The following is a 22,273-nucleotide window of genomic DNA, read 5'->3' as shown; positions in this document are numbered from 1 at the left end:
AAAAGCCCACACATGTTATGAGCATCAGATCAATGAGAAAATTGGGGGGGGTACACTTATTATAGTCTTCATTCAGGGCCCACCCTTCTCCTTGAGCCAGTGTGTGTATCGATCATGACCAAATGCCATTTGCAGGCATTTAATTACATGCGTAGATTGCAAAGAGGCTAGAGTGACAGGACCTTTCTTTAGGAAGCACTGTGAAAAGTTGCAGTTTTCAAACCCAAATTTCATGTGTGTTTAGATGCATACGTCTCACTGACAGAGTGGACTGTCCTGACTCCATAAGTAACGCGCTGGGAAGCCTCTAGGTAGACCCTGATTTGGGCACTTTATGGGTTCTTTTGTCAAGGATCCGTGTCAGACTGGGATGCGTACACAATGCGTACAGAAAAATTATTGTCACAAGCAAAACCAGTGTTTTTTTAGGTACTTTAAGAGTAAGTTAGCCTAGGAAAAATACATGACACCATTTCTGATTGCCTTGTATTTCTTAAGAGGTGAAATGTGCTTCGTTTTTATTTGCCTGCAGAGTGTATCTTTGAAAAGAGCTATTATACTTCATTTGCCTTTTGAAATGAGTGATACCCTTTTGTTGTTTTTGGAATATGCATTCTAATATTTCCCAGTGTAAGTTTCACGCCGTTATGAATTGCTGCATTAAGCAGTGATACGCCTTTATGTTACAAATGTTTAAATATATGTCGTTCTTAAAAGACAGGCATTTGTTGACCACCATTCTGTGTAGCATTCATGTACATTTTTTTACTCTCTCTCTCTTTAAAGGGGTCCTGATCCCCCATATGCCTGTGGAATACAACGTCCTGCTCGATGCTGGCAGTGTGGCACCTGTCATCTCCTCGGTGGGTCACCGTCAGTCCATCCTGCTGGGGAACTTGGCTCCATTCACACAGTATGACATAAGGATACAGGCCTGTCAAAATGGTGAATGTCTTTCAGACACTTGTTCTGGGCTTTTATTAAAAAAAAAAAGTGTTTTATATATATTAAAAAAAAAAAAAAAAGGGATAGATTCTCAATTCAAATACAAAGACTAACATTTCATTTCTCATTTGCACTGAACTGTTTACCCAGAAAAATCAGAGCCTGGTACTGAGTGAAGCATTATGCATTTCTGCACATTAAATCATGAATATTTAAATATAGTATTAAAATAGTGGTATTGCAGAGTCTTGTTTTATAAGGCCCTTTAAAAGAAAAACACCTAGGTCGCATCAAGGGATCACTGGGAAAATAAAAAACTGGCTATTACAGAAATTTCATGGGCAACGTAGTCACCTTGGCTGTGTATAAATTTTATTCAGGAGGGGCTGGTGGGGGCATTATTGAGAAGTTGAGTTACAGTCAGCTGAAGCATAGGTATTTTAACGTGCTTTCCTGACCCCTATCTCACGTGCGTGCACTGTGGCCTTGAGTTCCGTGGCTTAGACCCGTGGTCAGTGAAATCATCCGTCTCAGTGACCTTGGGGAAGAGCCTCTCTCACCCCCTTCATCCCTTCAAATGCTGTAACACCCGATTGCTAAGAGCCCAAAAGATGCGGATCACAGTGGGGTACAGTATTGCTTCATCTCCAGTTAAAGAAATTACTGAAGGTCTTGATTTTTTTTTTTTTTTCCAAGGAAGTTGTGGAGTTAGCAGCGGGACGTTTGTCCAAACATCTGAAGCAGCCCCGGTGGATCTAAGTCCCCCCGTTCTTAGGGCCCTGGGATCGGCTTGCGTAGAGGTTACGTGGATGCCACCTAGGAACCCAAACGGGGTCATCACCAACTATTTTATTCACAGGTAACACTTTACTGTTATTTTTGATTATTTAAGAATGTGTACTATTCCAGGACTGCGGCGTCAGATACATTTTCTGTTTCTAGTAGGGGACGGATGAGAATTTATGGTTTGGGGAGCACCTTCTAGGCACTAAAATCGGTACCGGAAATGTTTATATATTATCCAAGTGGGGGGAAAAAACCTCAGCTACCATGTAGCAGTTCTGCTTGAGCCTGTTTGAAAGACCAGACCTCAGAGCCACATAGGCCTTTCCTTTGCTGAAGTGGTGGAGCTTCGTCTAGAGGCTCCCTGACCTGGAGAAGATGGTGAGTCCAGAGAGGGGCCCAGGTCTGGAACGAGACACCTAATAATATTCCCATCACCTACCATGTGGGAGACGGACAGGCTTTTTCCTAGCTGGGAGCTTTCTGTGTGTCTGCCTTACTTTGTTCAGGCTGCTCTAATGAAAATGCCATCAGCTGGGTGGATTGGAAACAACAAACATTTATTTCCCACAGCCCTGGAGGCCAGGGAGGCCGAGACCAAGGCGCTGGCGATCCGGGTGTCTCGGGAGCACCCGCTTCTGGTTCCCAGAGGGCCGTCATTTCCCTGTGTCCTTACCTGGTGGCAGCGGCTAGGGAGCGCTGTGGGGTGGGGTGGGGTCCCCTCTATAAGGGCACTAACCCCATTCAGGAGGGCCCCACCCTCATGGCCTAGTCACCCCCCCCCAAGGGCTCCACCTCCTAACACCACCCCATTGGGGTTAGGATGCAGCATGTGAGTTGGGGAGGGGGCATAGCCATTCCGGCCATAGCACCATCTAAGACAGAGAGGACACCACGCGAGACAGACGCGGCGGGCGGCGGCCACTTGCAGATGGAAAGCCCCCCCCCCCCCCAAAGCAGCGCGTCCCCATCAGGCATACAGGCCACGGGCTTTTTCTCAGGTGCCCAGCCCCCCTTCATTGGTCTCTCCAGCCGCCTCCCACCTTCCCTGGTGTGGTCCGAGGCCCTGATCGCATCGTGGAGCCTGGTTCAGGTCCCTCTGCAGCTTCAGATACAACTGCAGTGGCCGGCTGAGGATCTGCTGGGAAATTATGGGAGGAAAAGCACGGCTGCCTTCCCGGTTATGCGGGTGGCACCGGCAGAAAACCAGCAGGCCGGATGCCTTCTCCGCTCGCCTTGATCTGAAGAAGCCTCCTCCTGGCTCAACCACGCAGGAACCTGCGACAGACACGCAGGAACCCGCGACAAACACGGCTGAAGGCTGATTTCCATTTTCCGCCCAGCCCACGGGCGCGGGCTCGCCACTGGCCCGTGCCCTCGGAGTCGATTCCTGTCGCCCCCTCAATGCTAATTGCATGAGAAAAGCACATCCAAGCCCGCCGGCTCCGAAAGGAGGGGCAGAAAGTGTCTGTCACAAACCGGGAGGCGGCTTCACTCTCTGGGTTGTGTAAATAAAGCTCATGGCGACGGCGGAGCAGGAAAACAGAATGTAGTGCGGGAAGCCGGCCTCGATGAAAAATACTGTAAATTGAATTTGACAGCGTTTGATGGCATTTCATTATTCCAGTCACAGCCCAACAATGATATAAAGAGTAATATGAAACAGAATGCGTTACTGCCTGGCGGACTCCAAAGCAATAAACCTTCCTCCTAGGTGACACAATCACTCCACAATCATAATTGTGGCCTGTTTGATACCTCGGAGTACAGAAGAAGGGCACTGACTGACACAGATGCATTTTGTTTTTTATTTAAAGTGAAATGAAAATGCGCACCGGGGCCCCAGATACCATCATTATGTTCACCTCCATAGGCATGAATCACTCGGCGGTTATTTCGGCTGAAGTTTAAATGTGCTTCAACAACAACAATATCAAATTTTTCTTAGATAGCTGCAGGGGGGGGAAAAAAATCAGAAATTTTTTTAGCACGTAGACACACGGGCCTCTTCCACCCTGGGACTGCACGGGGCTCCCTATGTAGCTATGGCCGAGTTCCTGGGGAGGTTACGGCGTCTGATCCCTGCTGTGTCACCTGTGACCTCTTCGATCGCCACCAAAGGAAGCACACTTGGCTCAAACCAGAGGCAGGGGTTGGCCCACGCAGATAGTTTCGTTAAATTGCAAGAAGCCAGCATGCCAATCCCATTTTGAAAACGCCCGTCACTCTATTCTCTGCAAACCCCCGCCCCCCAAATGATTTCTTCTCAGTAATTCCCTTCTCTTGTTAGTGATATTGTCCTATTCACAAGTATCTGTCTCAATAAAGAGATAGGGCCTGGCCGGGCGTCGACCTAGGATCCAGGCAATCAGGGTTCGATTCCTAGTCAGGGCCTATGCCCGGGTTGTGGGCTCGATCCCCAGTCGGGGGCGTGCAGGAGGCAGCCGATCAATGACTCTCATCATTGATGTTTCTCTCTCTCTCTCCCTCTCCTTTCCTCTCTCTGAAATCAATAAAGATATTTAAAAAAAAAGAGAGAGATAGGATGTTTATGACTTAAAAGAAACAATAACCTAGTATGGCCAAGACCGTTACTGTGATTGCCTCTGTTTCGGGTGCCTGTGAATTTGATACAGCAGCGCCCCCCCCCTTACCCAAGGGGGATATGTTTCAAGACCCCCAATGGATTCCTGAAACCACAGATAGTCCCAAACCCTGTATGTAATAATTTTTTTTCCTATGCATACATATCTATGATAAAGTTTAATTTATAAATTTGGTGCAGTAAGAAATGAACAACAATAACTAAAAATCAAATAGAACAATTATAACAAAATACTGTAATGAAAGTTACGGGAATGTGGCCTCTCTCAGCCCCCCTCTCGAGCTGTCTCCCGAATGAGCTTAAGCACAGAACGCCGCTTGGCTATTCAGAGAGATCTTACACTGTGATTCCTCTCCGTACAGAGAGCCCAAGAGGTAACACATCCAGTTAAATGAGCAGGTGAAGCCTAAATCTGAACTAAATTAGGAATAATTGTGGTCTGCTCAACCTCTTCTGTTCAGAGTTTATTCACATGTAAAGATACCCTGTTTCATAACGCCATGGATGAAATATTTACCTCACCGAAATGTGAATTTATTAAGTATTCAGTAGTGATAAGAAATACTTCACCAGGCTGCGTCTTCTTTCATTGTATCTGAATAAGACTTAAGGCCAACACAATGCCCGATCTCTTACATGGCGTAGGTATTTTTTTAAATTCACACTTACAGGCAACTTTTTAAAGAATGTCAGTTCGATGTCAACCACGGCTACACCTCGATGTAGGGATTCGTGAGAGCTTAATAAAAACGTAATCGAATTGTTAGAGGAAGGCCGAAGCCAGACAGAGTGGAAAATGTTATTTCCCCGCAGAAGTTCGTATGTCTGTTTGCTGTATTTAGCAAACACCTTTGAACAAAACTCAATGAGAGGAGACCTTGGCTGGGAGCCCTGTGGTCCTCATTAGAATGGATCCCTCCCCGTGACACACCTGGTACCCGGTATCTGCCACAAGCACGGGGGCCAAACCCTGCAAACCTCCCCCGAGTGCAGAGTCTGGCCCGTGCGCGCAGCGAGAAGCAATGAGGTGATCGCGGGTCACAGGGAGGTATCTAGGAAACCTCTGCTGCCTCCAGCAGGAAGCTTGTCATTGCTCAGACACAGGGCATCCTGATTTATCAACCGGAGGGTCATCAAGCTCCCCAAGCCAGAGACGTTAAGTACCCTTCCTGCCTGTGACAGGTACCGTCGCTTAATTTGTCCTGATAACCCTTTCCGTGTTGATGGGCAGCCTGATACGGCGGCATGTGAATATGTCTGCATAGGAACAGTGTGTTAATTAAATGCCCCCAAATGGCCTAGAAAGACTGACTCATCCGTCTTTCTTCTCAGTGAGTGAGTGAGCTAAAGAGAGAGAGGGTCAGCTCTTGGGTACGTTCTTTCCCAACCTAGAAGGCTGCGCCCCAATAGGAAAGCAGGGATGGCGGAGACGAGGCAAAGATGCAGAGATGCCGTGAAATTATATGTCAGTCATCTGGAAAGAAATTATTGACCGCTTGCTGGGCTCGGGCTCTGGGAAGATGGAACTAAACCAGCCACACGTGCTCAGGAGCCCCCTCCTTCTGGCCAGGTCTGCGTCTCGATTTTACCCATGGACGAGCGAATGACCCAGACAAGTGAAATCGTCAGTTTTGAGGGGCGCAGCCGTCACCGATCACCTTCTGGGTTTCCTTTCAGACGTCCTGCTGGCACCGACGAGGAGGCCCTGGTGTTTGTCTGGTCGGAAGGAGCCCTTGAGTTTACTGATGCTGCAGACACCCTGAGGCCCTTCACCCTCTACGAATACCAGGTCAGAGCCCACAACTCCAGGGGCGCAGCGGAGAGCCCGTGGTCCTCAGCACGGACGCTGGAGGCCCCACCCCAAGATCTGCCAGCACCCCGGGCTCGAGCCAGCGGCGCTCACTCAGTGCTGCTGAACTGGACGGAGCCAGGCTCTCCGAACGGCCTCATCTCCCAGTACCACGTGGTCTACCAAGAGCGACCCGACGACCCGACCTTTACCATCCCCACCGTGCGCGCCTTCACAGTAGCCGTGAGTACTGGGGGAAGATAACGGATGCTTAGGTTATCTGGTTAATGTGTTGAGATTCGTTTTTTTTAATCCGAGTTGTGATTTTTTTTCACTGAGGGGTTAAATGTATGGAAATCTTTCACATGTTAAAAGAAGCAGTGTGGCCGTGGATATAAGATGACTGGACTGAGTATGAGGGATATTGGGAACCAGTTTGCAGACCACAGTTCATTTGTATTAACTCAAGCAAATAAGTGAATCTCTCTCCACCTGATAATTTTCTTTTCTCTTAAAGAGCCAATCATACCCCATATCTACATCTATATAGGTATAATTATATACAGAGATCTAGGGGTTATATGAATTAAACAGAATCACCCATAATAGATAGAGAGAGAGATATAGAATCAGATTGTATTTTAACGAAACTCTAAGAGGACCTTTGTAAGTGAGTAATTTAAAGTAGCGTATGTTGCCACTGTCCTTATGTTTAATTTTCCCACATGACTAAAAGATAGGCAACATGGGAATGAAGGCATAATCTTTCTTAAAATCTTTGTTCCAGAATCAGGACTTTACATTTTACTTGGCGTTTAGTGATCTTTACGTATCAGGATCTCGTGCGTGACGTGTTCAGAATCCTTCATTATAAGCACTGGGGGCGGTGTACTTGGTGTAGAAGGTGTGATCCATGAGCGAATGTGTTACTTGTCACGGTATCCTTGGGATTCGTGTTCTAAATTTCCACCCTGAAGGTAAGAACTGGAATGCGAAGTTAAAATAACTTGACAAGAGCTTTCTGAATGAGACAACTTAATCTAAATGCAGTTTGTTGAAGGGACCAATTATGCAGTGATTAAACCCCTGATCTTTTAAGTGATGGCTTTTAGGGTTATGAGCCCAAAACAGTTCTTCTGGAATTCCCTGGTGAAAGGGTCTCTAAGCCACCTCTTCCTGGCCAGTTTCATTCTACAACACAAGACTTAAAGAATCTAAGGAACTAGAATGTACTACACTAAAAATGTTCCTTTTTTTAGGAATACTGGCTTATTCGCCATGGCCCCAAGCTTTAAGCTTCCCAGGGTGTTTTGTTCATGGGTCCTCCTGATACAGCTTCTGTTCTGACAGCCAAGTCTGCATCTGTTGCATTTCCATCTTTCTAAAGATTAATCCTTGCGACCCAAAGAGAATAACCAGAATGATAAAAAAAACAGTAATATTTCGGCGTACCATCCTTGAATGCGAGCGTGTGTGCGCGTGCAGAGTGACTCCCCCCACCTCCCCCAAAGTCTGGATCTTTGGCCCTGAGAATCCCAAGAGAAGACTTCATTGGGTTCATCAGGAAAAGTCCTGTTTGACCTTTGTAAGCAACCAAGGACATCTTCCCCAGGACAACCGGGTTGGTCTTCAAATGTTCTGGTCACTAGGTCGTTTCCAGGGCAGGAGTCCTCTAGGACTCTTTATGGACCGACGTCTTTAAAAGAAGGAATCAGAAAAATAAACCGTTGTCTTTGAGTTTCATCCATTTGTACATTCCCAAGAGAATGTGCTCCACATTTTTTAAAGGCGTCTAAGGAAGGGGGTCCTACCCCTTCATTCCAGTCCCTCGCCATCCGAGATGCGTGATTCTTTCATCCTAGCCAAACCCCTCCTCCCCTAAGTCCATCTCTTGTGCTCAGAGCAGCGTGGCTTTCCCGCACTGGTCAATGGATCTTCAGGGTCAGCAACAGATTATTGACGATTCAGTCCAATTTGGCAAATAGTCATTGAGTACTATCTGCAATAGGTCAATACTCAATTCTAAGCTCGAGTATATTTATGAAGTCTACCTTGAGTCCGGGCCCTGGGGCAGAGCAGAGACTGGGGGAAAGATCGGTAATCGAGTCTGAGGTGCAGATTCTTACTGCTGGGCATTTCGGGTTTTTATGTCGCTTTGCTTCTGAGATTCCGCCGCTCATGCTTTGATGATTCCCTTGTAAATCTTCCTCTGAGTGCCTTCCTGGCTCCGCTTACTATTCCTCTAATGCCTACCCCAGCTGAGCATCTTCCCTGTCTCCTTCCATTCCTCTGCCTGCCCTAGGAAATCTTTCAAGTTTTTGGTTCATAGATGGCTTTGGCTGAAATTCTCCAAAGCAGAGGACCCGTTTTTTCGATTCATGGGACACAGAACCTGTCCTCACACTTGCAGGATTACAGTTCAGTCCTCAGACTAATCCCCCGCATTTAGTCTCTTGTTTATCGGGGTCCCATCTCTGCACAAGGGGCCACCAATACATCGCCATCGCTAGCTTGGCCCAAAGTCCCCCCAGAGTTGTTTACTGACAGTTGGACGTTGCTGGGAGAGCCACACAAAACAGATGCAGTGGATGCATGAATCCTCCCGATGGCGGCGGCGGATGGAGAACTGGCAGTGGGGGCCCTCTGCGGGGGTGGAGAGCATATGTGTTGGCAGGAGCAGCAGCAGCAGCAGCAGCAGCCGAGGCAGCAGGAGAGGAGAAATGGGAAGAGTGCGGGTTTGAATGTATCACCAGCTTCTCTCCCAACCTCAGGAAGCTTCATCTCCTCCTGGGCCTCAGTAGGCCCTTCTAAGGGGAAGAGGGAGGGGGATCTAGCGTCTCAGGGTCTCGTCGGACCAATGCCCACCACTACCGAAAACGAGCTTCAGGCAGAAACCCTCAGACTGCCTTCCCCGTGAGCCCTGTGATGAATTGTGCGGTGTCGGGAGAGGAGCCGCATTTAGCCTCACTTGGCAGGCGCGCGGTCCACGGTGGCGTTTGCAGGGAACGCTCCTGGCGAGCTCGGCCACCCTGCTGCCACCATCCCGATTTGTTTGCTATTTCTCACTGGCACCTGCCATTGTGCTGGCAGAAATAACTTGGGATTTAAAGCGAAGGTGGTTTACCTGTCAGTCTGTACCCTAAGTATATCCCTGCCTCCACCCCCAGGGTTATACAACATCCAGCCCAGAACACACACTCGCCCAGGGTCCTGAAAGGTAGATGGTCCTTTACCCCGTGTGCAGAATGAAGCCTGCAGAGCTGAGGGGTAAGCAAATTATATGGGCCCCTAATCCAGAATTACAAACTCCAGTCTCTAGATTCTAGCTGCCAGGCTCCCTTGCCCAATGTCAAGGAGGAAGGATTCAAAATTTCCTCGTGTGGTTGTCTGAAATTTCTTTACCATTAAGTAGATCTGTTGGGGGGAAATGAGATGCGTCGTAATTGCCATATTATGGAGAGTTTGTGAGTAAATTGACAAATTCACTTTCTATTCCATTTTCATTTTGGCTTAGTATAATGTAAAATATGATTGCTCTTTACACATGATCTTAAATTAGGTGTAGCCCTTAAAATTTGGTGGTTCTTGGCCTTTTCTCCCCAGATCCTCTTAGAAGACAAAAGAAATGTTCTGGGAGACCTAGCTACCTGGAAAGACTATCTTTCCAAAATGAAGAAAAAATTGGTAATAAAAACAATTACCATAAATTTCTGTTTCGGTACCATAAGCTCAGATTTTCACATTTTATAATATGAGATATTCATTCTTTTATATAAAAGATACAAAATAAGGGTGGGTGAATGCCACACAAAACAATAAATACTGGTTGGCACTACTCTTCTTTATTGTAATGATGTATTTGGTTTGACACTAACTTTTCACATATTCTTTTATATCATCTTTATGTCTTATTTTCTAATAATGCCGTATCAATCACAAATATATACTGGAGATGTGTTTTAGCTCAGTATTACTAGGGATTGAGAGAGAAAAATCCATGTAAGTCTTCTTAAATGTCATAGAACTACTACTTTGGAAAAGCTTTATTTTTGTCCAACCTCTTGAGTCCAACAAGCTTCACCAGGCCTCTCTTGCTCCCTCACCAATAATCTCTGCGGGGGCGGGGGTCCCATGGTTTTCCAGTCACTTCCAGTGACAGCAACCAGCCCAGTTTTAGGAATCAGGACCCATTTCAGGTGTTTAAAAAAACATCCCGCCTAAGCCTGACTGGTGTTAGTGGATCTAAGGTGGAGAGGAGAGGGCATGTTCACTTTCCTTCGCCTTCATCTCGTGTCGATTTCCCCAGGATCTTGGCAGAAAGGAAAGAATTAGACATAAAGGAGCAGAGCCTAACTCAGAGTTTGCAGATTTAAGTGCTTTCTGATACCGGACTGTTAATTTCCAGGGAACTTCTCAAGTACTGGATTAGATTCTATTTCCTTTCTACGTGGCCAGGAGCAGGACGATGCTTTTTGACTCCCTGAGGTTTAGTGCTGACCATCCCCTCTTTTACCTAATGCCTGTCCCTCAAGGAGCCCTGCTCAGACATAGCTGTGTTTCCGTGCGGTGACACCCATAGGACCCTGCACACTGCCCAAGATCTGGGATCATATCAGCAAAACATGAGGCCTTTTGGTCACACACACACACTCCCTCCCCATATCAAACGGGTTCTACCAAATTGGCATCTACCTACCTCACTTACGCCCAAGAGCAGACTCTCTCAGTGCCGAGGGGCAGCACCCTCTAACTCAGGTATGTTGTTATTTTCTGGCCTTTGACCGAGTTATAAGGAAACCCTTTAAGAACCCCCAAATCCCCCAGAGCCTTATTAAAAACATGCATACGAACTAACCCACCCAGGCCGTAAATTCAGAATATATGCCATTTAACAGGGACGGCCAGCTGCAGATGAAAGCAAAGGGCAGGAGTTAATCGAACTATGGTGCCCTTGTCACAGGTGGGGAGCGGCCACTACCTGAGACAAGGTGGCTGGCCCCAAAGTGCCCTGTCGCAGCCAAGAGATCACCCCCTCGGCTCTGCAAGGGCTTATGGGTGAGGGGGAAGCGGACACAGATGACCAATTCTTTTATGGTTCACGGCCGAGCAAAGTGAAATTCAGCATCTGTTCGGGACAAGTGACCACTGTAACGGCTGTAATATCACCCGCTAAATAGGGAAGGAATCACATTAGAGCAAGAGGTTAGCCGTGATTATCGGCAGGTGAGTGCTTTATTGGAGTTGAAAGACCATTAACATTGATAGAGTAATTATTTCAACTTGAAAGTAATTACCTTGATGGGTGATAACTTCTCCGGTGTTCCCAGGTTTGATTGGGCCAAACAATTGCAAGCTTCCTGGAGCCTGGAAAAACATTACAACAATACTGTGATTTTTTTTTTTCCAAATTACCGAAACCACTATTGGAATATTTTAATTATGCCGAACAGCGAAAAGATTCCACCTGACACCAGCTAGAGTGACCTCTCATGTAGAGAGAGAGACATTGGCTTTTTAATCCAAATGCAATGACCCACACCCAACACCTGCGAAGACATATGTGATGGGCTTGCAAATGAGTCCTTGCATCTTGGTATCATTTTTAAGGTGAATACCTTGCTAGTGCTGTAGCTGGGTGTTGCTAAGCTCAAACTATACGCATTGCCGATTGCATCCCTGGCCTGGGAGGCCCCGGATGGAAGAGCAACGATCTTCTTTCTGTCTTTGTCAGGGAGGATTTCAATTTGTAGAAGTTAAATATTACACTCATGGCATCGCAGAAGTTGAAGATTCTGGATGCTGTGTATCGTGGATCCCAAATCTGAGATTTTATTCAGTCTCTCAGTTCATGTGTTGAAATAACTTTCTTGCTTGATGTTACCTGACACCCCTGCAGACACGCCGTTGTCAGGGTGTTTCCTGTTTATCCACCCTGGGCATCAGCAGGCAGGAGGAAGGTTGCCAGCCGGGGCCACTACTTCTCTCATTGCTCATTCATACATGAAAATCGCATGTTATTTGCAATTGAGGACCTAGACATGTAATGTCTAATGGGGCGATCGAGACCAAGAAATACCAGGGGACTCTCCCATTAATCAGTGTTCCTGTAATTCCCTCTGGAGAACCTGACATGCCCAGAAGCTACTGGAGATGCAAAGAAACAAGAAATAGCAGCTCCTGTCTCTGGGCCCGGTGGTGGTCTCGGAGCAAATAAGGAAAGAGATAAATTGCAATATAATAAGCAATTATTTAGTCATGCATAGGCATTGATTGGACTCATAAATACTTAAAAGAACCTAAGAGGACCTTAACTCATACCCCCGATTCCAAGCCCAGCAGTCCCCCTGCCGAGCCACAAACCACTGGCGGAGCGAACACGCGTCATGACTCTTAGTCACGCTGTCAGAGAAGATGGATGTAACATCACCCTCCGGTTCCTGGATGATTCCTGAGACCTTTCTGTCATCTTGGCAGCGTCTGATCTGATGATCAGCCAATGGATGACTATCTTTATGGCAGCGCTTTCCACCAATTTTGTGGGGTTTTTTTTTCCCCCCTAATCAAAATCTCAGGCTCTCCTGCCACCTGTTGTCCCAGAGCCAGGAAGGAGTGTTTTACCAAGCGGGTCATGGGTGTCCCCCACCTCCCCATCTCCGCTCTGAACACTTACTCACAGAAAGTGTCACAGCGCCTTTCTTTCAGGAGAAAGGAGAGGGTAGAAATTCCTGCCAAGCCCAAACAGGTTTGCTCAGAGAAGCAAAAGGACTGGTTTGAATTAGGTAAAACAGTAAAGGTCGGAGATGAAACCATTGGGAAAAGTGATAAGAAGTTGTGATTTGAATCGTAAATCCTTCCATGAACCCAACCAAAGAGTCGGGGAATTTGACCAATCTGACATCATAGCACAGTTAGCACAGCAGGCTCAGCATGTGTCATATACGGTTGGGCTAAAGATTGTATTAAGGAGCCCCTCAGGTACTCTGAGTTTAAAGTAAGCGCCATAACTCATTTTTAAACATTTTACATGATACTTGGATTATTAAATATTCACATTACAAAACCAGAGAGTTTTAATCCATTCAAAAAGGCGCGGCGCCTACCTCTGAAAGATAACGGCCGTGTCCAGATAGTAAAATCACAGATTTTCAACAGCGGAGGTAAACTGGTACTTCTTGGCAAGACACAAGTAATGAATTTTCTCATATAAGTTCCTGTCGGGTGCTTCTGATCCAGAGTTTTATTTTTTGCTCAAGCGGTTACTAATGTCATGGCTGGAAACCTGGGCCCGTTAGTGGCGTGTGTGTGTTGTTGTTTTTTTAGGATGGTTATTGATCTCTTGCTGAGCTGAGATTCGGGTCTTATGCCAGATCGCTTGATTAATGGGTTGGTTTCTGTAAGTGGACTGAATGGGGATAGGAAGCGTGGGCAGCCTGCTCTGCCAACCCCACATCCGTCAAGACGCATCGCTCATTATGAAACAGTTATCAAGGATACATGAAAAATTAATTGGGCTCAGTTTGATTCTGAAAAGAATCGGCTTTCTACTTGGCGTCCCCCCCACCACCGCCCTCCCCACTCTTTCCAGATGTTGCGCTCCGGCCCCCGGAGGAACAGCAAAGGGAGATGTATTAATACATTGTATTGATTAGATCAAGACCCCTGACAGTTATTTGTAGAGATACCATCTGGCTGCTGTTCTAATTCCTTCACCAAAAACAGGACGTGACACGTTATTAATCTCAACTCTCTAAGTGTAGACAGTTGCCTTTTCTGCTAAGCTGCACTTTGCCATTCCGTGGGAGACGGAAGGCAGACCTGAAGGGTGCAGAAATTAAGGTTATTACACAAATTGAGCCATATGGTCCAAATATTTCAGCAAGAAAATTGCCAGGCAATAAAAATTGCTCCTGCCTTCCTAATGGTGTAAATTACAGTTTAACCATGGCTCTAATGATGTCCTTCTGCCGCGCGTAACTACTGTTACATGAAGGACATTGTTTTAAAAATATAAAAAAAAAAACAAGTGAATGCCAGCAGCGTGTTTTACAATCTGTTAGTGTGTCATTAAGAACACTGTCAGAATTACATACACATAATGACAGGCAACCCAGCATACAAAGGAACTCGTATGAAAACGGGAGCTGCCTTGAAAACTCTCTTGCTTGTCTCTGGAATGTCAAGAGCACGGTCCCCTCTGCAAGAGGCCCAGGGAGAAGAGCCCGGCCAGGTCTTTATTCTAATTCTCTGGTCCCCGTGGGCCCACGTGCACACCCTGTCCCGGGCTGGGGGACGGCTAACCCATTCGAATGGTGTAAATGACAGGCCAGCCTTTCGAAGGGTTTCTGTTGTTGGGGAGAAGGCCCGAGACTCCATGGTCTTCCATGAGAGTGACGAGTCGTCGAAATGACAGTTTCCACTACATTTCTGAAGAAACCAATCCTGCTATTTGGGGCCCAATATTAAGAGGGCTGCTCAAAAAAAAAAAAAATCATAAGCTTAAGAGCGTGAACAGTCAACACCATGAATATTTGAGGAAGGCGGTAACCCTTCACGTGTTTTTGCACCTACGACACCAAAACACTGACATTTTAAAAAATATATCCATACAGGTCATAAGGATGCAAGGTTTTACTCTCTAAAATTGTAGGATCCCACCAACCTTTTGGCCTTTCAGGATGCTCGAAACACAGGTTCAGGTAAAAGCCTGGAGAAGAGTTTAGTGTAATTAGATACATATGAGATTTGAAGGAAAATCAGTACATTCATTAAAACGTCATTGGGCTAATGCGTTGACAGGGTCCTATTAATTTTTTTATTTAAGTTTTCCCTTTTCTTCTTTCCCTTCCTTCCCTCCAACCCTTTCCCAAGAACACGTGCTACTTGACAAATCCTGTCAGGAACAGAAAGAAGAGTCTTGTGGCATCGTCATGACCCGAGATCCCAGGTGGCACAAAGGGAAAGAACAGCGAAGGCAGGCCGGTGGTCAGGGAGCTCGCCTTGAGATCATAACTCATTTAAAATATTACCTGAAGTCTACAATGTTCAGAGGAGGCCTCCCTGAGCGGAGGACACCTCGTGAGGCAAACCTGGGGTTTCATCACGGGATGAGGCACTGCCTGGGGCCACCTCACCAGCACCCACAAATGGAGTGATGACCCCAGCCCAGGGATGTCAACGCACCTCTAGGACCTTCCTTTGGGATTCCCCAAGGCCCACTTAGAGAACCGGGGGGGGGGGCACAGGGCACATCCCTCTCTGTGCCAGCCTCTGTTGCCACCACCTCTTACCTAACCTTGTGCAGTTTCTGGTTTGCAAGAAACCTAACGTACACCTAACACTAGCTTTTTAAATAGTGCACAGTCCCCTAAACCATGACTGATGTTCCTCCTCCGTGACCTACCATGTTCTGGAAATCCAATCACGAGCGCATTTAGCTGGAGCGGAGGCAGGACCTCGGGAGACCCATCCACGTGTCCTCTCCGCCCAGAAGTACCTGGTTGTCGCTCCCCACGCCTCGCCCTCTTCTCCTTAACAGAGTGATAATTATTTATTAGTGGGGTGTGCGCTGATTATATCCAGAAATTGACGTGGTTAGGGGCACTGTGCGCCCAGGTCCCTGCGGCTGGATGATCACATCTGTTAGAAATAAATCACTTTAAAAAAATTATATTAGTGGCACAGACGGTCAAGGCACGGAGTGCGGGGAGGGAGGGGCGCACGCCGCGAGGAAGCTCGATTTTCAGCCCTGCGAAATAGACTGTGGTCACTTTGTGGTCAGCACGTTTAGGTGACATTCAGACATCAACTCTGCATTTCCCTTCCTTGAACCCCAGGTGGCCCATTAACAGCGTAGGCCACGTATTCATTATAGAGTAGGTAGGGTACACTGAACGCGGAGATTAGCTAGTAAGAGTTTTCAGCAAGGAGCAGAATTAAAAATGATGGGTGTAGAGAGACCAAAAGAAAAAAAATCTTTGGGGAATTCTAGAAACAATCGGGAGGAATTTCCCTCTTTCGAGTATCTGGGATTTCGACCGGAAACAAGGAGGTTTCATTGGGAAGATTCTCTTTGGCAAGTTTCGTTCCATTTAAAATATATTCTCTTTAATGATCTCACTTGTATTTCCTTAGAGTTTCTTTCCTTGCCAAGGTAGGAAGGCAGTTTTAAGTTACTTCGAGCAATGAGTAGTTTCATGAGGATGGTCCGGTGCCTCTTTTTGCAAGAAACAATGTCATTTGTAGCCTCTCTAGTCACCAAGCCACAACCCAGCAAAGGAGAAGCCTGCGGACGGACTGACTGACTCTTGTAAACAGTCATTTTTCAGATATGAATGAACCTAAGTGAAGGTTATATAGTGGCCTATGTCTATAATTAAAATTCTGTGAAAATCTATGTAGTAAATATAGCGACCCCTGCATTCTTTTTGTGGCCAAAGAGTATATGCTTCCGTCGATGTGACATTTATTCCTATAAGTCATATTTTTTTCTCTCTCGTTGCAAAACGTCGCTCAGAAGAGTAAGCTAGGAGAGAGCGAGGGTTCGAGGGCTTTTTCATTGGTGTAGCGTTGACTCATCTATGGGACTTGAGGATCTGCAGAAACTGACGGAGGTTTCCAGAAATAACAAATTCTGAACTCTCGCCTTCAAAGGTCCAAAACCGTAGTGCCGCTTCTCTTCGTTTTCTAACGTTTGAATAGCTAGTAATTTGTCGGTCGGAAAATCAAGGGTCTACCTTCAGCAGCATCTAAATGAAACAACTCAACTGGGTCCACCTTTGAAGGCCAAAGATACCATTTTAAAAGTCAGTGTTTAAGCAGCGAAGGCTTCTGAAGGAAATGGCTTCAGTCCTCATGGGTGTGGGCCCCCAGGGTATTTTCCCTTTTGAGCCCCTAAACTGAGGGCCCCATTCAGAAAGATCTGGCCCCTGGCTTTGCCCCAGGAGAGCGCCCTCTGCTGGATCTGTGTATATACCACACGTCTGCTTAGTGCCAGGAGCCATGTGGGCACCTGCCCAGCCCCTGAGCAGTAAAGATGCACCTTGGCCAAGGTCTTTGGGGAATCCTTGCCCCTCCCCGCGCCCCAGCGACTGCGAGCGCGGGAGCCATCGCTCAGCGTGGCTTTCCTGTTACCGCCGCCTTATGGCACCCCTTTGGGGGATACATCTGAGCCCCCTGGTCCTGCTTTGAAAATGCCCAGATGGCGACCACGTGCTCCAGCTTGCACCGGGCAGCCCTCATCTTTCACGCCCTGCAGCCTGCCTGGTTATCAGGGAGACACGAGACAAGGAAAATCTTCCCATTTTTCAGCTCCTCTTCATCTGTTTCTAGTCACCCCCAGTGAATGATGCACTCGCACGATTGTTACGATGACAGTCACCATGATAACTGAGCATCGCTTCCCCGGGCTGGGGGCGCCCCCGTCCCCCGGCTCCCGCTGCCCTCCCAGCCCAGCGCAGCACCTTCCCGGTAACGGATTACTTGCAATCGTGTAAGGAACACCGGCCGAGAGGCACTGGAAATATTTTATGCCTTGCCAAAAACACTTCGAATTGCATTGGCCTCCTTAACTCTGGGTTTTAAGCTTAACAGAAAATTTAACTCAAATCAGTGCACCTGAGAAATAGGCAAAAGGACTAATAAATATATGTAACTGGTTAAAACAGCCCACGTGCGTAATAGGTTTAGTATGATTTGGGGACATGCACATTGTATAGGGCTTTCGTCTCCACGTATGTTCTTCAAAGGGCTATCTGGGCAATGGCCATCGTCGGTGTCATTTTTATCAATAATAGCACCTCTCCCTGGGAAATTAGTCAAGGGAATGAGATTTTTTTTAATGTTATTTTTTACAAATTATCTTTAAGGATTTATCTTCCAAAAAGCATGACTGGATTTTGGCCATCGCAAGGCAATGGCCTCAGTGAGTTACCTGTTTTTTAGAACTTCATTTATGACAAAGGATTGATGGGATTTTTGTTTTATTTTTTTAATATGTTTTTATTGATTTCAGAGAGAGGAAGGGAGAGGGAGAGAGAGAGAGAAACATCAATGATGATCGGCTGCCTCCTGCATGCCCCCTACTGGGGATCATGCCCGCAACCTGGGTATGTGCCCTGACCTGGAATCGAACCAGCAACCTTTAGGTGCATGGGACGGTGTTAACCAACTGAGCCACACCAGCCAGGCATCAGCTGATTACTTTTTGATTAAAGCATCTGAACTCTCAAAGGTTGCCTCATTCCCCAAACATTAAGCCACAGGGCTTCTCTTCCACATCAGAGATCATTTTTTGCTAAAACAAGCCAAGAAAAATAATAGGCTGTAGAACAATTTTAATAATGCCTTCAAAACACCAAACTCACAGCACACTTTCTATCCTCAGCAAGAAACTTCTTTTCCCCAGTTCCGTCCAAATGCCTAATAGAAATGATTATGCAAAATCAAAAACCATCTTTGATTTGCCTAAATGAAAATAAGAACCACAACTGCTCACTCTCAGATAAAAGTTGTTTTTATTTTTAATTAAGTATGCTTAGCGTAAGTACATTTTCTCTTAAGGTGTAATGACTAAACTGCGATCATTTCCTTTTGTTTACTCATTTAGAATGCAAATAAAAGCAGATAATCAATAGATCATAATCTAAAACTAGAGGATTTACAAGTTAATAAGCTTGAGTCAATAAATATTCCATAGTGAAGCCCTCAATGCTGAACCTGACCTAATTTGCTTTGCATTAAGCCGGTTGACTTAATGCTTTAATTTAATTCTAATATTAACTGAAAAACCCAAAGAAAGGGGGAAATTTATGTCCTGCTGTATTAAAGTGTTTTCAAAGCAACAACTCAATATCACACCCCAACCGCTGAGCGGGCCACCGTCATCTACCCAAAGCACCTGGTTCTGATTGTCCATAACCAGTTAACCCCTTTGGTGCCTGAGACAGTTGTGACAAGACCAGTTGGCCTCTGACCGATGGATGGTCATTTCTCGAAGGGAGGGTGTACTTTTACCTTTCTTGAAATCTTTTCAGCGAAACCCTCTCACGTCCGTTAGCGCCCTGAGCTGGAAATGCTGTAACGCGGTGTGTACCTTTGAATTATCTCCATTCTTTCGCCACCGATACTATCCCTAAACCTTCCCAGCTGCCCGGGAGCTGTTGGATAGGCATGGGGGACAGTGGCAAGGACATGGACGGCCCCGCACGCTCATGTCCCCACGACCAGGAAAAAGCATGGTCCACATGTGCGTCTGGTAGTGGGGTCAGGACAAAGGACAGTATTATTGGCTTCAGTTCAGTTCAGTTTTCACAGTCCCTGCCTCAATTGGTTTCAAAAGCGAAACACTTGCGTCTAAAGAGTCATCACAAATTTTAAAATAGAGCAAACGTTCAACAGAGATGTTCTAAATCTAAGAAAATACCCTTCTGTTCCCTTCTATAGATGGCAATCTCTGCTTATGGGCTGAATAACAGTGAATGAATGAACGGGTTCTTGGCAGATGTTTTGTTTGATCGCTGACCGTGACCTGCACCGTGGTATTGTGACTTGATCTGCATGTGTGTGTGTGTGTGTGCGCCATCAAAAAATGCCTCTCTGTCCCCCCAGCCAGGAGGTGTGTAGGCAGAAATGACAGTGGTAAGTAAGCGCGTTGGGAGATCAGTGGGCGCCGCCTGACCCTCCTAACACTTTGCAGAGTTGTAAGTCTCATACTTAGCTAACCATGGGTAAGTGTTCGGGGTTGATATTTGGCTTTGAGCGATAAAGAGATCATTTCCATATCAAGACCGACTTCGTTTTTACAAAATATGTACTAGATACACATATGTTGGCCAACCTTTGGAGAACTCAGACATTAACTTTATAAATAGAAAGATAGCCCTATAAAACTTACGCCTCAAATTATCTTGCTTTCAGGAATCATAGAAATATTTTATGTTGATTTGTGGGCATTAGAATGGATATAAGTCATCCAGTTGACTGGATGTACTCTGCCACAAGCCATGATGTTTGGGTAATGGAAAATGAGATCTCTTCCTACGTCTCTTGTTTGATTTGTAATCTGAACCGGAAACCTGTCCATAACCATTCTTTTATTTTATAATGACAAGGTAAACTATAACTTACGATAAAACCAAGAAGCAGCATCCAAGTGGTTCCACTGAAGAAGACAGAAGTTGATATATTTAAATCAAGATTCCTCTAAAGCCCCCTCTGTGCAAAAAAAAAGCAGACACTTTCAATGTGACATGCTCTCTAGGTCTTGGCATTCATGGTAACTAAGGAGGGAAAGGATTTAAAAGCTAAAAGTCAATCATTTTAAAATGATAAGGGGAGCCCGGCTGGCGTGGCTCAGAGGTTGAGCATCGACCTAAGATCCAGGAGATCGAGGTTTGATTCCTGGTCAGGGCACAAGCCCGGGTTGGGGGCTTGATCCCCAGCAGGGGGCGTGCAGGAGGCAGCCGACCAATGGTTCTCATCATTGAGGTTTCTCTCTCTCTCCCTCCCTCTCCCTTCCTCTCTCTCAAATCAGTAAAGACATATTTTTAAAAATAAATAAAAATTTAAAAAATAAAACGATAAAGGGCAAAGACAGAAGAAACCCCATCAAGTTGATGATCAGTGAAGTTGCTGGTGACCAGGAAGATGAACCCTTTTCAGACGTAATAAGTGCACCTAATACTCTGTGGATGAACACATCGGGGCCTGTACATCACTATTGGGGTTCAGGAGTGGAGAGGAGTGGGGTAAAACGGTAAAAAGCTTCAGAAGGGCCAAGGTAAGCATGCTCCGTGAAAATGCACCGCGAAGACCAGCGGGATCACCCTGGAAAGTGCTGGGTCATCAGATCAATAGACGCGTAGATGACTAAGTTAGGTTGCTTTATGCAGTTTAAACATTTGTGCACCGAGCCTCCCCACGCAGCCTTTTATTGACAGCTGCAGATCAATGGTAATTTTTGATCAGTTTCAGCCTACATAAACCTATTGACCCCGCGGCCACCTTTGGGGCACTTCACGTCGTCAAAAATAATCAGAGGAGGTGGGGTAAAATTGTCAGACGGCTGAAGACGCCGAGTAGTTCATGTGCCCCCAGCAGCAGCCCAGAGGCTCCCATGTAGTTCAAGTCGCCCGCAGAGCCTCGCCTGGCAGCGTGTCCCAGGGAGTCTGGTCTGTACGTCTCGGGAGAGGGCGCTCCGTTTGGCATCCAGACCCTGACCCTTCTGCGTATAAGCTAAAAATAATCCAGGTCTCATTGGAAATAGCCGGTTGGGGAGAAAGGATTATTTCGATTGTCCTTTGTTGAGTCATCCTGTGCATCTGCTACCTAACAAAGTGAGTTCGCAGATTCCTAGAATAAAAAATATGAGTGTCATGTGGATGTGGACCTAGAGAGAAGACAGAAAATGACTTTTCTTGTAAGTGGGTGGGACAGGATGCTACGATTCCAAAGGCAGGAACTAAACCCTAAACATCAAAGGTGGACGGCGCTCACATGCATATTCCGAGTGGAAAGAAAGGAAAACGAACGCGTCACCCGAGGAACAGGACGCAGGCCCACCCGCGGGGTGAGCTTTGCCCGGATTTTCCAGCGCAATTCTCACACGGTGGAATCTCTGGGTGTTGGAAATCTCTTCAGGAGCAAATAATCCAGGTTATTTCCTTAAATGTCAAAGAATGAGTTGGGTCGTTTTGCCATTTTAAAATTTTCCTCTGGCCTTTACTAAGCACCGACAAAGGGAAAGGCCGTTAATGAGTTGTATTCAGGGTGTGCGTAGCTCTTTATAAATAACAAATTAACTTAATACCGGAACTTGTCCTCGGTATAAATTTATATCAAAATTCTCCTTTCTATTCCCATCGTGATCGTTTCTGGGGTGTTTTTTAAGGAAATGGGCCAAATTAAGCGAAACAGCGGTTGCCGCCACCTCTGCGGGCGCAGGCCTCTCGCGTTTCTGTGCCAGGCGGGCGTGAACTTCCACTTGAGGTGGCAGGTGTCGCTCCCACCTTCGACGGTGACAGGCGTTGAGGCCGGGGCCTGCCGCGTGCTCCCTCTTTCAGGGATCTGAGCTGAACGTGTGCCTTAGGAGAGTCTGTAATGAAGCCAGTTGTGTTATTTTTGTAATGGTTGCCCGGCGTGTGCGGGGCGACTGG

At 46.4% G+C, this 22,273-nt stretch overlaps 1 protein-coding gene across 1 annotated transcript in view; it reads left to right on the top strand.

The window, feature by feature from the left end:
* USH2A (usherin) overlaps nucleotides 1–22,273 on the top strand; it is a gene marked incomplete at its 5' end in the record, with an annotated part of 301,919 nt that overhangs the window by 255,262 nt on the left and 24,384 nt on the right. The window contains 3 exons of the mRNA XM_081124187.1: nucleotides 787–945; nucleotides 1,642–1,804; nucleotides 6,011–6,365. Of these exons, the coding sequence (XP_080980313.1) occupies nucleotides 787–945; nucleotides 1,642–1,804; nucleotides 6,011–6,365 (677 nt within the window). The remainder of the gene's footprint in view (nucleotides 1–786; nucleotides 946–1,641; nucleotides 1,805–6,010; nucleotides 6,366–22,273) is intronic.

This window comes from Miniopterus schreibersii (genome assembly GCF_964146895.1).
Source record: "Miniopterus schreibersii genome assembly, chromosome: 21".
In the NCBI taxonomy this organism is placed as follows: domain Eukaryota; kingdom Metazoa; phylum Chordata; class Mammalia; order Chiroptera; family Miniopteridae; genus Miniopterus; species Miniopterus schreibersii.
This window is presented reverse-complemented; position numbering and strand designations above follow the sequence as displayed.